The 18,168-nt window shown below is 33.2% G+C and overlaps 1 protein-coding gene across 1 annotated transcript in view; it reads left to right on the plus strand.

The window, feature by feature from the left end:
* ERBB4 (erb-b2 receptor tyrosine kinase 4) overlaps nucleotides 1-18,168 on the plus strand; it is a 722,586-nt gene that overhangs the window by 19,859 nt on the left and 684,559 nt on the right. Inside the window, exon 4 of the mRNA XM_039252967.1 lies at nucleotides 2,651-2,802. Coding sequence (XP_039108898.1) covers nucleotides 2,651-2,802 — 152 coding nt within the window. The remainder of the gene's footprint in view (nucleotides 1-2,650; nucleotides 2,803-18,168) is intronic.

The following is an 18,168-nucleotide window of genomic DNA, read 5'->3' on the forward strand; positions in this document are numbered from 1 at the left end:
GCCTCTATCCCTAGCATTGTACTAAAACTGCATTCTCAAAGGTAACAAATGAATTTCAGCATGGTGTGTAAGAGACTTGCTGTTCCACAAGGGAGAAGGCAGCAGAGTAGCTTGGAGGTAATAGGCTGACAGGACTCTGAAGAGAGGAAGTGATATTTAACAGTTCTTTATATGTCAGATTTCAGACACGATCTAAATATGATGTATTAGTGTATTAGTTTTCTAGAACTGCTCTAACAAAGTACCAAAAACCGTAGAACAATAGCAATTTATTCTTTCACAGTTCTGGAGGCTAAAAGTCTAATACCAAGGTGTCAACAGGGCCTCTGGGACTGGGGAGCATCCTCCCTTGCCTCTTCCTGGCTTCTGGTAATGGCCATCGATTCTTGACATTCCATGGCATACAGCTGCATCTCACTCCCTTTGAAGTTAAAGATGTTACATGTTTTTGCCCCCCTCTCTTCACCATGTATCTTTGTAGACACATGGTGTTGTCCTCTCCTTAGAAAGCCATTATCATATTGGGAATTTAGAGCTTATCTAATGTCTTCATCTTAACTTCACTAAGTCTACAAAGATCTTGTTTCCAAACAAGGTGATAGTCACAGATACCGGGGGGTTAGCCTTCAACATGTCTTTTAGAGGGACATAATTTCACTTACAAAATTATATTTCTAGAAAATATACTGTGTGATAAAAGTTTAGACATCCAGATGAGGAAAGTTTGTGTCTTGTTTTTATTTTAGCAATGAGCTTCCCCTATGGTCCAAGGTCTACATTATTATTCAAGACTTTTATATTTAGATTTTTGATATGTCAGTAAGCAACAACAGCTGTTAAGGTGGTCTTAATTATTGGAATGTATCCATCTAGATATGTTTTTCCTTTGTGCATAGAAACACATTTCCTTGAATACCACTAAACCATTATGACTTGTCAATTCTGTGTGCATAGCATACAGTTGTTTACATGACTTTATTATGCAGCTCTGTTTCCAGTGTCTTCAAAGTTTACACTTTATATCTTGCCTGAGTTGCTATATATTATGTAACTTACTCAAAGAAGATAAGTTCACACCTTTTTTTTAACTTTTCATACTATTATTACAAGATTCATAAAATGGGATTTTTTTTCAGGCTATTGAAGATTGGAATTGGTACATTAAATGATAAAGATCTTGTTCAGGCAGATATACAAACCATGAGAAGTAATAACTAAAACTCTGACTTCTGCAAGGTAGGAAAAATATCAACATAGAAAATTAAAAAAAAAGAAAAAAGAAAAAAATGTGTGTACACTCAATGCTCACCTATGAGCAGGCTCATTTTCCATGCCCTTAGAGAAGCCATATTGAGATCCTTTACTATCAGTCCATTATACCTTAGAATACTAATGAATATACAGAAGATGACCTGATTGATATCAATAAAACTCATACTTTATAACATAATTCTGTTTCTAGTACATGTTTATGAATATAACAGTCTAAATTGTTTAACATTTGTATTTTAAAATGTATCTTTGAGGACTTACTGGCACAAGTTTTAATTATTTAAAAAATGTACTTAAGAGCAACTTATTTAGCAATAGAAAAAATATTTTTAAGAATAAAATTTTTATATTTACTTTTTTATTTTTTACATATGTATATTTACTCTTTTAGCAAATACAGTAAATTATAAATTCTAAAGAAAATGCTGTTTAAATGAAATTAATGTATTTACATGCTTTATGTGTTACTACAATTATTTTAATTTCCTTCTTTGCTTTGTTTCTTTGGAACCCATGCCTTCTTATTCTCTGTCTTTAGAACATGCAATTTAGTAATAGAGAACTATGCTATCACTTATATCTCCTATCTGAAAAAGCTGAACTCCTAAAACAGAGAGTAGAGTGATAGCTATGAGGGGCTTAGGGGGAGATACCAATCCAAGAGTGCAGGCTTCCAATTATAACATGCTGTGTCTCTAATATAGCATGGTGACTATAATTAACAATACTATATTATATACTTGAAAGTTGCTTATAGAATAGATCTTAAATGTCACTATAAAAAAGAAATGGTGTGTGCTCGCTTCGGCAGCACATATACTAAAAATAGAAATGGTGATTATGGGGTGCCTGGGTGGCTCAGTTGATTAAGCATCTGACTTTGGCTCAGGTCATGATCTCAGAGTTCATGAGTTTGAGCCCCTCATCAGGCTCTTTGCAGTTAGCACAGAGCCTGCTTCAGATCCTCCATCTTCCTCTCTCTACCCACCCTCATCACAAATAAATAAGAATTAAAAAAAAAAAAAAAAGAAATGGTGATTATGAGACCTAATGAAGGTGTTAGCTCATGCTATGGTGATAAACATTTTTTCAATATGTAAATATTTCAAATATGTATCAAATATATACCTTAAATTTATACAATGTTATATATGTATATAAATTATATATATGTATATAAATTATTTCTCCCTACAGCTGGGGAAAAATAAAAGTGAAGATATGTATCAGTGTGGCTTATGGGTGTTAATGACATTCAAAATACTTATTTCAGGGAATCAGAACAGAGTGTGTGGAGTCGAGAGTTGAGGGAAACTTCGTCATTGTGCATGGCATAGAAAGGTTATATAACTTCCTGTGTATCTTCTTGTCTTGGCAGTGTGTGCAGGAACAGAGAACAAGCTGAGCTCTCTCTCTGACCTGGAGCAGCAGTATCGAGCCTTGCGCAAATACTATGAGAACTGTGAGGTAGTCATGGGTAACCTGGAGATAACCAGCATCGAGCACAACCGAGACCTCTCCTTTCTGCGGGTAAAGCTGTCTCTTTCTCTTCTCTTCTCTGTGAGTGGATGGTGGTGTCACAATGCGTAAAGACAGACCAGCTTGCTTGAACTTGATGCCTATGCTCTTTTGCCCGGCAGGGACCATGACTGTAGGCAGAAGATGAGAGATACCGAGGCATGTCTAGGAAAAGAACAACAGTAACAATGCCATTGTGACTGACACCCTGAGTTTAGAGCAGTTACTTTTATCCTAAGACAGGTGAAAGATTCTGTCAGGGTGTTGTACATGATATCTATTAAGTCTGCCTTTTTCTGAATTGCAGGCAAAAGGAAAAGTCTTAGGCTGAGGACTAGGAGAGTCAAAGGACCAATCAGATAAGAATTGGTAACTTTAGTAATCTTACTTTCTGTCTCTCTTCTTTCACTTTGGAAATTTCAGGCTATTCTATATTACCATAATAGTAATACTATTACCTGTAGGAGAAAAATGACATCCATTTTTTGAAACCTACAAATTAGTAAAATTAGACACAGGGAATTATAAGTTCTTATATAGGTTGATATATGCATGCACATAAATGCATATAAATATAGTTACTCAGAGACAACCAGTCCTTGTACAAACTTGTTTTGACTCTCATTTTTACATCCTTATCTATTTAACAGACTATCATTGCTTAATGCCTTCAGTTTCTTATGTTTTGCTTTAACCAGAATAGATATAGGAATATCTGAACTTGAAAGAGATATGATCTTCCACACACCTATGAATTTATTCTTCTTATAAGAACTAACAAGATGTATTTTAAATAACAGCATCTCTTTAATTTATTTGAGTGTTTTCAATAATATTTACACTTTTCTCAGGAGTACTGTCTTATGTAAATCTAAATAAAAGGGTTTCAAATACTGCTGCAGTAAACTGTTCAGGAGACAGTGAATTATTTAAATAACTATAATAATCTAAATAATTCTGTACCTAGATAAGTAGTAAAAAAAACAAAGGACCAATGATTTTTAAATACTTTGAATGTAATAAATATTTCTAGAAAGGTAACAATCACAGAAAATAAACCACCTCAAAACTTAAATAGCACTATAAAGCTGATGATACTTGTTTTTAAAATGACTATCAATCATATTAGGATTGGTATAGAGGACTGAAGATGTTTCCATATTTTACTGCCTGACAGGGAGAGCCCTGGTTCTACAAGTTAATACATCAAAACTTTTTTAATAATTATGATTTTTAGTTATGACATCTTTGTTATGAAAAGTAAATAGTAAAAATTTTCTAACGTTTAGACCGAGATAACCTAAAAGTAGCTGAACACTTTTCTTTTTTTTTCTGGGTTGGACTATTGTTCCGGGAAGAGAACTTGTAAGCAATCCTAGAATGGCTACCTCAAAGGATTGCATCATTAGGTATTAAATCTTGTTTATAAGCTATTAACTTGTGTTGATTGTTTGCAGATAGTTTTATTGTTCAATATCAAAATAAGATTTTGATGGCATATGAGCTGATTTGTTAGAAATGCCAAGAAACAGTGATGTTACAGAAAAGGAAAACTGAGATCTGAATTCTGAATCAAGGAAAAGAAATAGGTTAAATAATTTACTCAATCAGAATAATATGAGAAAATTTTTAAAAGTCAATCTAAGATCTTTGTATTTCTTCTTATGTTTTCTTGGCTTTGTTTGCTGTACATGGAATTAGATTCCACTGGCTTAACAAGAAATAGTCATGGATATTGTAATTGATAGTCTTTAACATAAGCAACATAAAATGTTATGATTGTTATATATTTTATATTTTAAAATTATTAAGCTCTTATAAGGTAACAGAATACAATGATCAAAAATAGTAAGTCATTTTTAATATTTAGAAAAATGAAAATAACATACAGGTCTTTGAGCAACATGGTCTGTTTTGTTGGATAGAAAACATGGTTTATTTTTGTTCCTAAAAAGGGTTTTTAGGAACCATTTTGAGTAAAAAATAAACAGATTTGGGAAAGAATAAAATCAGGGAGACCAAGGATTCTACTTGGAACAAGTAATAAGTTGTTTCTTTAAAAAAGAAATTGTTGATATCTAAGTAGCATGTCTAAAAGTTCATGTAAGCTTAGTATTGACCCATGAACATATCTTTATTCTCATCTATTTATTTAAAGGTAATTTTAATGTTTTTTTTTCTTACTAAAAGCAACTTTTTTGTTGTTATTTCACTTATCTGTTGTTCCTTTGGAAAATAACTATTTCTAATTTTGACATTTATTTATTCACTCAGTAAATAGTCTTAGCCCAAGAATACAATAGCAAGTAATCTATTGTCTTTGACTTTAACAATCTTATAGTCTTGTAGAGGGTTATGGTTGTGTGATATGTTAAGTATTGTGTATATGTATGTGTGCGTGTGTGTGTGTGTGTGTGTGTAATGTATATAGTATGTATATATGCATATATAAAAGATTTTTAGTTGCTAATACAGAAATAAGATACCAAAATCTGAATGAAGGTATGGTCTTTTGTTAATAGTAGGTGTGGGTGCTGGGCAAAGAAAGGAGTGGCTAATTCTGAAGAATTCAGGAGAGATCTCATAAAAAAGATGCTTAAACTGAATCATGAGAAAATGAATAGGGACTTACAAGGTGTATGGAAGAGAAAGGCATTCTGATGGAAGTAATATAAGTGAAGGCTTAGAAAGAAGGCTCTAAGTCAAAGTTAATACATGTGTACTTAATGTTTACTGCTTTAGATATTAGACACATGTATGTAAGTAAATAACACATCATTTTCACCTTCATGGAAGCTGTAGTATAGTGTGGATGAAGATAAACTTGGCATGAAATAAAGTATTAAATTGGAGAGGTAGAGAGCATTATACCATAGATAGGTATCCAGGGGATATCAGCTTCCAAATTAACTACTTAACATTTGGGGCATAGATAAAATCATCAAGGGTGATTGAAAAGATTTAGACCAAAAAGTAGCCCAAAGATTGAACTCTCCAGATGTCTATTCTGTTTTTTTGGTGAGCTCAGTGTTAGAAGTACTTTTCTGAATGAGCCGTTAAAACAAGGACTATTGGATGAGCCATCTCTAACTGTACCTTAGACTATGCTGAAAGCTCCCCATTTCCAGGTTTTCTCCATTATTCAAAACTTTGCTTTTCATGTCACTTCACCATTGTCTAAAACCTATGATACTACTTGTTTTTGCTAAACAAAAGAAATCTGAAGAGGATTTTCACTTTTACAAAATGGTCATTGCCTCTTTGCTTCACGCTATTTCAGAGTAGGAAGGGCTTCATAGGAACACTCTTCTTTTCAATAGTAGGGGGAGACTTTCATATGAAAATTTCGCTCCTGAGAAATACCTTATGGTTCGTTTATGTTCTTTGTGGCTTCCCTCCGAAGGAAGCACCTAATTTGTCCAATATTGGGACATTACAATAAATTCAGTGCATGTAAAGGAAATCTAGTTATTTTACATTATGCAGTCATGTTCCACAAGTTTTGAATTGTATGAGGAAGTAGTAGTCTTACATTAACCTACTCTATTTATTATATAGTCTTCAGATATATTTATGTGACTGTAATTCACTGAACAACTTCTTAACACAGGTGTACACTTTTCTCTGCTGTAAGAATGACTCAAACCTATAATGTATTCAGAGAGATATCATAGGTAAGGATCTTAAATTTAATCCTGGAATTAATTTTTGTCTTTAAGAACATAAGAAATTACTTGTGTTTTTAAAAGATTTTCCAGGGGCACCTGGGTGGCTTAGTCGGTTAAGCATCCGACTTTCGGTTAGGTCATGATCTCACGGTTTGTGGGTTCGAGCCCCGCGTCGGGCTTTGTGCTGACTGCCAGCTCAGAGCCTGGAACCTGTTTCAGTCTGTGACTCCCTCTCTCTCTGACCCTGACCTGTTCACGCTGTCTCTGTCTCCTAGAAATAAATAAAACATAAAAAAATAAAATAAAATAAAAGATTTTGCATCTTTCTTTTTTTCTCTAATTAGTGAGTTGGTAGTATTTTGTGTTATTATTTGTTTTGATGAAACCACTCTAATTTTTATAATTCATGAGAGCAACTTAGCTCAGTACCCTGTCTACCTCTTTCACTATCTGAATAGTCAGTGTGTAGGACAGTGTCTAAAATATCATAAGCTTTCATTATTTGTCTTATGGACAAATAAATGAATAAAATTCCATAAAATTTAATACTTTATAGATTCCTATTTTGTATATTATACTTTCTCTACATGAATATGTTCATCTCCCCTTATGTTATTTCATTATGACACCACCATATCAGGTGTGTGGGCATAGACACAGACTAGGTCAATCATAATCTCTTCCCGTGAGTTCTGTATCAGTTTCTTGACCAATATAGATATATAGTTTCTTGATTATTTAGGTACCAGAATATAGCTATCTTTTTTCTTGTGGTTGGAATGTCAGAGAAGCAGTCAGCAGAAGGGAGCCAGCACCCTGAAACAGAGAGCAAAGAGAGGATGACCATTCACCCCAGATTACTGGTGAGGGAATCCTTCATTTCCAGGTTGCAGTCTGCTTCTCATGACTGGTTGCATTACAGCCAGTGAGTCCATAGGATATCCCTGGAACTTGAGAGTAACTTTGAAGCGATTTTCCTTCCCTCCCCCCTTAAAGTAGATGGGTTTTCTATTACTATAACTAAAATATTCCATCTCTCAAAACATTTACATCTCTCAAGATATTAAGAACACTGAAAAAGTATGCTTTTGAAATGGAAGATGTGCTTATATATTAAAAATCTAAAACAAAAAGAATCACAAAAAAACCCTAAAATGTTCTAAAGTTACTTCCTTAATCTTTGTTAGATGAATTTTATTGAAATACTTTGAAATGCATTACTTCCATGATGCTTTTATTACATCAACCTTAGAGCTTATCTCTGTAAGCACCTTTTCACCCAGCTTTGTTTTAACCTCCATGTTTTTGCATTTCTTTTTTGGGAAAAAAAAATAGTTGACAATATTTAGCACTAGACCCCTGAGACACCACATCGTTGGGTAGAAAAAGGCCCTAAAACTTATTTACTATGTGTACTTTATCACCGTCACAAGGTTAAGATGTAATAGAAAACAGTGAGGCATAAAAAACACAGATTTTGTGTTATTGTCTTACACTTTGTGAACTCTCTCAAACAAGGTGAAATATAGCAAATAATGGGAATGAACTTTTGGACCTTTTACCCTCATTAGAATTCTTGAGAGTTTTCTCTCTTTTGTCATTCTATTGGTCTTCTTTGCTATGGCTGGTGTTCAGTAACTCAGCTTTTATGGCTTACATTTATTTTCTCTGTTTTATATTCATTTTAAGCAAATAAGTATTGTCAACTAAGTGTAAAACAGTGTGATATATAAGGTAGAGTATATATGAGGAGTATTAATGACTATCTTTAACAGGTATAGTTATAATAGGCATATAATGGGTATATATTTTTTATATAATAGGTAATAATTTTTAATTTGTAGCTTGAATTTAGTTGTGTGAAAGTTGCTTTGTACATAGTGTTTTTTAGGATTATGAAGAGATAAATTTATTTTAGAAGTTGATCCATTGACCTGGGATTTTAAAAATATTAGTTATTCATTGAACCTGTTAATGCTGTAGTGTAGAAGCATTAAATCTTGATGATTAAAGACATAAATATAGATGTCTTTATTATGGGCAATGAATAAAAATAAAGACATTCGACATTAATAAACAGCAATATTAATATTTTGTTATTGATAGCAAAAGACAATGTTTTTGAAAAAGTCAGAAAGTATAGTTCTATAAAGCAAATATACATTTTACACATCTTCCCTCAGATGATGAATAACACATGTTGTTATGGGAAAGTAAATTTTATGAGAAAACATTTTTTTGAAACAATAGTGTTTTTATTGTATACTTGGCACAAAGCTATAGGGAATTTTTTGTATATATAAGAAAAAATGCCATCTAAACCTTTACTTTTAAAAATGAAACTCTACTATATTTCTTGATAGAAATCAAATAGTTCATTTTTCTCTACCAAAGAAAATATTTTATTTTTAATTTCAAATATTATCTTTGTTTTTCATTAATACTTAGTATCTTATAATGTCACGGAACTATCATCTTCATTTATTAGGATATATATGGGATTTTTATGTTTGGAGATGTTGCTTTTCAACCACTCTCCATTGGGCATGAAATTTGTGTTGCTTTTCCAGTGCTAGTAATGGACCCATATTATTTTATTTTATACTCACACATCATTCCTTTTTTGAGTAAGGACACATATTTGTAGGAAGGTAGATGAAGCTGTAACTCAGAGACTGCAAGATACTGACTGGCTTGTTCCCTGGAACCTAAGACCTTGGCATCATTAGCATGGTTTTGTTACAATGTAATCAGGGATGCTGCTTGACAGTAATGAGTTTCAAGTTGTAACAGGTAACTCTGCCTTTGCCTATTCCTTAGCTGTTTTCAGTAACCAGTTGGGCTTCATATAAAATTCCGAAATATTTACATTTCAACCTACTTCTAGCTTCAGGTCTACCTTATTGGCCTCTGGCAATTCAAATCAGATAACCAGAATTAAATCCAACAGTATAGGGAGTGTTTTTTATATTTGCATTTGTTTCCCATATCTTCGTCATCCCTATTTAACTCTGTCTATGCCTGGGTTAAGCTGCCTTCTGCATAGCATGATTTATCAAAATGCTATGTTGAGTAATTCATACTAAAAACAAACAAACAAACAAACAAAAAACAAATAGGTAATTTAGGGACACCTGGGGGGCTCAGTCAGTTGAGCATCCCACACTTGATTTCAGTTCAGGTCATGATCCCAGAGTCCTGGTATTGAGCCCCGTATTGGGCTCCATGCTGAGTGTGGAGCTTGTTAAGATATTCTCTCTCTCTCTCTCTCTCTCTCTCTCTTTCTCTCTCTCTCTCTCTCTTCCTATCCCCCCACCTTCGACCCCCCCCCAGTCCCCCCTCTTTCTCTAAAAATAAATGAAATAATAAATTAAAAATAAATAAATAGGTATGTGACATACTTTATTCCTTTGGTTTAGAAAATAATTTATTGAACAGTTTGTTTAAACAATGGTGACCATTGCCTTTGTCTGGTTTTAGCTCATTAAATACTGGTTAGAATGACTTGTGTAAGAGACATTGTGTTGGAAAGATTGATCAGAATCAGGATGTGGAAAGTAGTTATATTTTAGAAGCATAAAAAATTGAAGAGGAAAATACCATTGAGATGAAATATCTATGACATAATAAGGTAGGTTCATATGTATATTTTCACATTGGCCTGAAAGATGACATAAGTGCACTATTTTCTTATACAGCACATTTATTTCAGCTGTTTACAGATTTCTTATTGGACTGCATAGTAAGGAAGAACAAGCCTCAATTTAAGTTTTCCTGAATAACTTCGCAACATAAATAAGCAATATATTTGTAGGGCACATGGGATGCTCAGTAGGTTAAATGTCTGACTTTGGCTTAGGTACTGATATCACAGGGTGTGAGTTCAAGCCCTGCTGTGGGCTGTAAGCTGTCAGCACAGAGCCCACTTTGGATCCTGTCTCCCATCTCTTTCTGCCCCTCTCCCACTCACATTCTCCCTCATTCTCTTAACAACAGATAGACATAAAAAGATAAATGAATAAAAATAAGTGATATGTTAGTAACTTTGTTAGATATTAGATAAGTAAATAGTATTCCTATATCAAATATTGATATTTTTTAACTATTTACTCACTGAACACAGAAGTTGAGGTTTTTCTTCAATGCCACAAACTGGGATAGGTAGCAAGAAAAGACTATGAGGTTCAATATCTAACGTACCTAGAATGAATCATCATTAGGTTCAAAGAAGCTACACCTTTAAGAAAAACATCTAAACAAGTGTTTGACTAAGGGTATTTCAACTTTTTACTTGATTTTCTCTTTCTGTCTGAATATCATGTAAACTACATTTATGGTAAAATATAACATATACTGTATTGAGATGATGAAATCTTAGTGATTTAGATGGGGAATATCAAAAAGGAAGTAGAATAATATTTAAATGTGTCTGTTGGGCCAAAACAGATATTCAGGGTTAAGTGGAATTTTCAAAGCTATGATAGTTTCTGAAAGCTGTTTCTAAGACTGTTAAATGTAATACATATGGAATTTTGTATGTATGTATTTACAGCTGGCTTCAAATTGAAATTTGATTTTGTACTAAGTCTAATCACAGAAGTTGTATTGCATTTTAAAAAGCTATGCAATTTACAGTTGGCCTAGGGGAAAAAAAAAAAAATTTCCTCAAAGGTTAAATACCATTTAATCTGAAAACATGCGTGACTCAAAATCCTGATGCTCTTCAGCAATCTTACATGATAAAATATAAAAATGTCTATATTTTTGCTTAGACAGGAACACAAGCATATTTTTCAGACTTTCTTCTAAATCCTTTAAATGAAATATTAAATAGAAAAGATTGACAGTTTTCTCTACATATTAAAAACAAAAAAATAGTAGTGCCTAGAAAAAGATATACATTTAGTAGAAAATAAATATTTGAAGGAGTATTGGAAAGATAGAAATAATAAATAGAGCAGTATAATTTATAATTCTATCAAATATATATGTATAACAAATATAAATTAGTGACTAGTGACTATATATATATGATATGTAATATATGCATACCTATACATATTTTTATATATGCATATATATGTGTGTGTATATATGTATGCAAATATATATATATGCATATATATATTTAATGATTTTCTAGGACCAAATCAAATTACTATGAAATATTAAACCTATATAATGTTTCTAAGAGACTATTACTAAAAACTACTTACAATAAGTTTTTAAGTCACTAAATTGTAATGCATTTTCTAGAAAAAAAATGCCCTTGTTGCAAATATACTTAAATTAAAAATGAACTTATTAGGATGCTGAGCAGATGCAAAGTGTTACTTTATATCTCTGGGGGCTGTAGTATTTAAATTTGGCTTAAATGGTGAGTATAATGAATTTACAGGGTTATCGTAACCTTAATTAGAGAAATATGCAAGTAACAAACCCATTTCAGTCTATGATTCTTAGATACTCTTTACTAGGGGAATTGAGTGTATTAAGGTTATTTCTTTATCTCTTTTATTTGTAAGTAGCAAAGACCTTGGTTCAAAGGGATAGAACAAATGATATTTATGTGAGTTTTTAAGACTAACTTGAAGCATTTTGGAAATGGGCTACCTTTTAATTCTAAAATCCAAATAGTAGAATATAATCAAATAAAACCTTTAAAAATGTATGACTGTATATATTTTAATTAGCTTCATTTTCCTCTGACTCTTAACATGGAACACTGTTTTCTTCAAAAAAGGAAAGATGAACAGTTTTTGTATGAAACCAAATCAATTTTAAAGGTCTCAGTTCAGTCACACAGAGTGTAATTTAAGGTTCAAAAGTGTGAAAATAAAACATGAAGTCAGTTGTATTTAGAGACATTATAATTATTTCTCCTGATCCCTAATTTGAACCAATTTAACTGTAAAATATTATATTAAAATACATAATGAAAGTGATAAAATTAAGGTATCTGTTTTAGTAAATATAAGCCTCTTTGAAATCATTTCTATTCAATCTCTACATGGAAATCAGAATATGTAATTGAATGTTGAAGTAAATCCTCTTAAGCAATTTGGTGCCACATGTATTTCCAAAAATGAAAGTACCTATTAGCATGCCTGTCACTTGGTAGCCCATTAGTAAGAGGTGACTCTATCTAACCCTACTAGGTTTCTTCTTTCACTCCGTAGGCAGCAACTATTAAGCCATGCTCTGAAGACCTGACAATAAATATTTACAAAGTTTTTTAGAGGTTTTGGGTGGTAGTGATTTTGAATTTTCAGAGAGGTGAAATTTCAAGTCAAACACTTGGCTGTAAGAAGAAATAAATAGCTAAAAATGTGCAAACTCTCTATATAGTCAATGAGAGTTGTTTCAACAATCTAAAAGACATCCTCTAATGGAATCATTGAAAGCATTCATGAAAGACATTAATGAGGCATCAATGAAGGCATTGGGAAGAATTTATGAAAGGAAAATAGGTAAAAAAGCATAAACAAATTGGCCTATACGCTGTATTATATTACTTTCTTTAAATTTTCATCCTCTGAGAACAATGGCCAGAATTCTTATTAAGTTCCTATATTGCGTGGCCCCTGCCTTATCCTTCACTATTGCTCATGACACTGAAACTCATGGCTACCTTTCAGTGTTAGCCAACTTCCTTTGTATATCAAGTTCTCTCTAACTTGATTGCCCTTCCTTTCAATCTCAGATCTTCTCCCTACCAACAAACATAAATACATACATTTATTCCTGAGTGGACTAAGTTCTTTTTAATTTTCAGGTCTCTTTTTAAAAACTGTTTCTTCAGGGAAGTTTTCCTGACTCTAATATGTTACTGAATTTTTTCCATTATTACATTAATAGCATTCTATGCTTCTTTGTAGGACTTCCTTCATAGCAATTAATGCATTTGCTTAATTTCTGTCTACTCTTCTAAGTAATGAATACCTTGAGAGCAAAGGGCTATGTCTAGTTCACTTCACTGTACAATTCTAGCACATAATAGAGTGTCTGTCATATAGTAACTGTTCAGCAAATATTTGTGGAATGGATAAATAAGTAAATTGAATAACAATAAAAATGGATTCTAATGCTCTTCATAACTCTTTTTATTTGTTTTTTCTTTAGTCATGGAAAGAAAATAATTGTACTGGCATTTTTTAACATTATTTTAAGCTTTTCGCTTTTCTAATTGAACCTCCTCTCCCTGGTGTATAGTAGAATCAATGGTGTCTTTTATTTATGTTTCATGAAATGATTTGGTTTATAATAAATATTATGCTACCTATAGTCAAAAAATGGGAATCTTAACTTACATACTTAACACTTATACATTAAGAACCTAATTGGTGGATAAGCAGCCTATTTTGTGGACTCAGTTGTGTGAAGATCAAAGCTGTGTTGAGGACACTGGGTTGGCTTAGTATGTGAAGTGTCCAAGGCAAGTTGACTCTTTATTTTGCCTCAGGTCATGACTTCACAGGCATGAGATAGAGCCCTGTGTTGGGTTCCATGCTTGGCTGAAGCCTGCTTAAGATTCTTTCTCTCTCCTCCTGCCCTTCATTCCCATGCATGCCCACTTGCTCAATCTCAATCTCTCTCTCTCTCTCTCTCTCATAAAAAATAAAAGAAAATCTTTAAAAAGAAAAGTCACGAAAACTTCACAACTTTTAATATCTTCTTCTCTGTCCCACCTTGAATATCTGAGGTACTGTCCATTAACATGACACCCTATATCCAGTTACTCTTATTTTTTAATGTTTATTTACTTATTATGAGAGAGCGGGAGGAAGGGGGAGAGAGAGAGAGAGAGAGAGAAAGGAGAGAGAGAGAGAGAAAGAGAGAATCCCACACAGGCTCTTCACTGTCAGCACAGAGCCCAGTGTGGGTCTTGATCCCGCGAAACATGAGATCATTACCTGAGCCAAAACCAAGAGTCAGATGCTTAAGTGACTAAACCTCCCAGGTGCCCCTATATATAGTTTCTCTTTATAAATTAAGGTCTCTGTGCCTTTGTTTTGTTTTTGTTTATTTTTTAATGGTGAATTTCTTTTAAAAATATTTTAATATTTATTTATTTTTGAGAGAAAGAAACAGAGTGCAAATGGGGGAGGGGCAGAGAGAGAGGGGGACTCAGAATCCAAAGCAGGCTCCAGGCTATGAGCTGTCAGCACAGAACATAATGTAGGGCTCGAGCCCCTGGGCCATGTTAACTGACTGAGCCATCCGGGTTCCCCAGGTCTCTATGCTTTTGTATGCAGTTTTCTCCATCTCTGGAATGCCTTTCCATTCTTCTCATTTTGGAAAAATCCTCAGACCTTAACATGTTCCCAAAGTTTAATCTGTATCCCCATCACTCTCCCTACCACCAAGCCAAACAAAACTAGTGTTTTCCATATACTTAGTATATATCTGTATGATAGCATATGTCACCCTGTGTAGGAATGGTTGGATTGTGGGATGTACTTTGAATTCTTATCAATTTATATAGATAAGAGTAAATGTTCAATCAACTTTTGTTCTTTGAGAAGATAAACTGGCTTAAGTGGTTTTCTCTCAGTGAATTTTGTTATATTGAAACTGTATTCTCTGTAATAAGAAACACTTCTCTATAGGTGTTTTTAGAGTTACCTTTGTGTTGTCATGAACTAATACCTGATATATATCATTTGTTGAGATAGAAGGCAGTATGTTGATTCTATCTTCCACTCCTTATTATAAATTTATGTCTAAGTGTTATTGTACTTCTTTTTTATAAGTGATAACACTTCGGCTCTGATAAATTGAGTGACTTTCTCAGGACTGTACTGTTAACAGGCAAAGCAAGCATTTTAACCCAGTTCTTTCACTTTTAGTTCATACACTTTTTCTTTTTTTTTTTTATTTCTGAGAGACAGACAGCATGAACAGGGGAGGGTCAGAGAGAGAGGGAGTCACAGACTGAAACAGGCTCCGGGCTCTGAGCTGGCAGTCAGCACAGAGCCCGACGCGGGGCTCGAACCCACGAACCGTGAGATCATGACCTAAGCGAAAGTCGGACGCTTAACCGACTAAGCCACCCATGTGCCCCTAGTTCATACACTTTTATTTTGCCTTAGTACAGCCCACTATTTGTCAATGACCCATGTATTACTTAGAGTACGTTTTTTGAGGAATTGATACAAGGCAACTATTTATACATATATATACATATGTGTGTGTGTGTTGCCTTTATATGTATACATATGTATATACATATAATACATACATATATACATATACATATATATGCATATACATATAATACATACATACATATATACATATATATGCATATAAAGGCAAAACACACACACACACACACACACACACTTTGAAGGGACAGATAAAGCATCACAACCAGACATGATAGGATTGTTGGAATTATTAGACTGGGAATTTAACACAACTATGATTAATATGTTTAGAGCTTTAATTGATAAATTTTACAGTATGCAAGAACAGATGGGCAATGTAAGCAGAGAGATAGGAATCCTAAGAAAGAGCCAAACAGAAATGCTAGATAGGAAAAAACAAAACAAAACACAATACTAACTGAATAATCTTTTTGATATGCTTATTAATAGACTGGACCTGGCTGTGGAAAGAATCTCTGATCTTTGAGAGGATATCTCAATAGGAGTTTTGAAAACTGAAAAGCAAAGAGAACCTAGACAGAGGGTGTCACGTTCATATAACGAAAATACTAAAAGGAGAAGAAAGCAATAGAAGAAGTATTTGATACAATAATGACTGAGAAGGTCCTCAAATTAATGTCGTATGCCAAACCACAAATATAGAAATCACAGATAACACAAAGTAGGAATAAATGCAAAAAAAAAAAAATACACCTAACATGTCATTCCAACTCACAGAAAATTGAAGATAAAGAAAAAAATCCTGAAAGAACCAGGAGAAACACATTACCTGTAGAGGAACAAAGATAGGAATTATGTCTGACTTCTCAGACACCATGCAAGCAAGAAGAGCATGGAGTAAAATATGTGTTGAGAGAAAACAAACAAAACCAAAACAAACACAAGCAAACAAAACCACTAACCTAGAATCACGCACCCTGATAAATCATCTTTCAAAAGTGAAAGAGAATTTCTCAAGCAAAATTTGAGGGAATTTGTTGCCAGGAGACCTGCCTTGCAAAAAATATTAAAAGAAGTTCTTTAAAGAGAAGGAAGCTAGTATAGGTCAGATCTACATAAAGGAAGAGTACTGAAGAAGAAGGGATACATGAAGGTAAAATAAAAACTTTTATTTTCTTAATCATAATTGAGTTAAAAGATAACAGGTTATTCAAAATAATAATTGCAATAATATATTCAATTATGTATGCTTAAAACACACACACACACACACACACAAAGACACATGTTTATGTGTAAGTGAAATGAATGCCAGCAATAATATAAGGAACATGAGAGGAATTGGATTACTTTATTTTAAGGTATTCACAATACCTGCAGGAACTTGGCAGCTCAGTCAGTTAAGCATTTGACTTCAGCTCAGGCCGTGATCTCATGGTGAGTTCAAGCCCTCCTTGGGCTCTCTGCTGTCAGTGCAGAACCCACTTTACATCCTCTGTATCCCTAGCTTTTTATCTTCCCCTTCCCTGCTTGTTCTTTCTCTCTCTGAAAAATAAATATTTAAAAAAACAAGTACTCACACTACCCGTGTTATTTGAATTTGGACTTGGATTCATTGTAGAGTTACATTGCAAACTTCAGGGCAACCACTAAAAAACAAAACAAAACAAAACAAAACAAAAGGTATAACTAATATGCTAAGAAAGAAGAAAAAATAAAAGAATTAAATCATATAAATTTTTAATTAAAAGCACAAAGGACAGTAAAAGAGTAGAAGACAAAAGTAGGAACAAAGAACAAGGGCAATAATTCTATAAGAGTAATGCATATGGCAGATATTAATCCACCTGTATCAATAATTATTTTAAATGTAAGTGGTCCAAAAATACCAATTAAAAGACAGAGATTGTCAGAGTACATCAAAAAGTACAACCCAACTATATGTTGTTTACAAAAAAAACTTTTTAAATATAAAGATACATTTAGACTCAAAATAAATGTATGAAGGAAAAAAATACCCTGTTAACACTAATCAAAAGAAAACAAGAATAGCAATATTGATCAGACAGAACAGGCTTCAAAGTAAGGAAAGTTACCAGGGAGAAAGAAGGGCATTACATAATGTTAAGGGGTGTGAATTCTTCAAGAAGACATAATAATTCTCAACGTGTATATAACACCTAACAACAGGCTCAAACCACATGAGGCAAAAACAGATAGGACTTCAAGGAGAAATAGATCAATCCTCTCTCATAGTTGGAGACTTAACACTCTTCTTTCAGATATGAACAGATTCAGCAGCAGAAAATCCATAAGGACATAGTTGAACTTAACAACACCATCAATCAGCTGGCTGTCATTGACATCTATAGACTACTTTATATAATGGCAGCAAAATTCACATTTTTCTGCCATTCAAGCTCACATGGGACATTCACCAAGATGAATCACATTCTGGGCCATAAAAAAAAAAAAAAAACTTAAGAAATTTAAAAGTATAGAAACCATGCAGTGTCTGTTCTCAGACCTCAGTGGATTTAAACCAGGAATCGATAACAGAAAGACAGCTAGAAAACTCCCATAACATGGGAGATTGAGCA

This window comes from Hyaena hyaena, unplaced genomic scaffold (assembly GCF_003009895.1).
Source record: "Hyaena hyaena isolate Hyena2069 unplaced genomic scaffold, ASM300989v1 scaffold_435, whole genome shotgun sequence".
Classification (NCBI taxonomy): domain Eukaryota; kingdom Metazoa; phylum Chordata; class Mammalia; order Carnivora; family Hyaenidae; genus Hyaena; species Hyaena hyaena.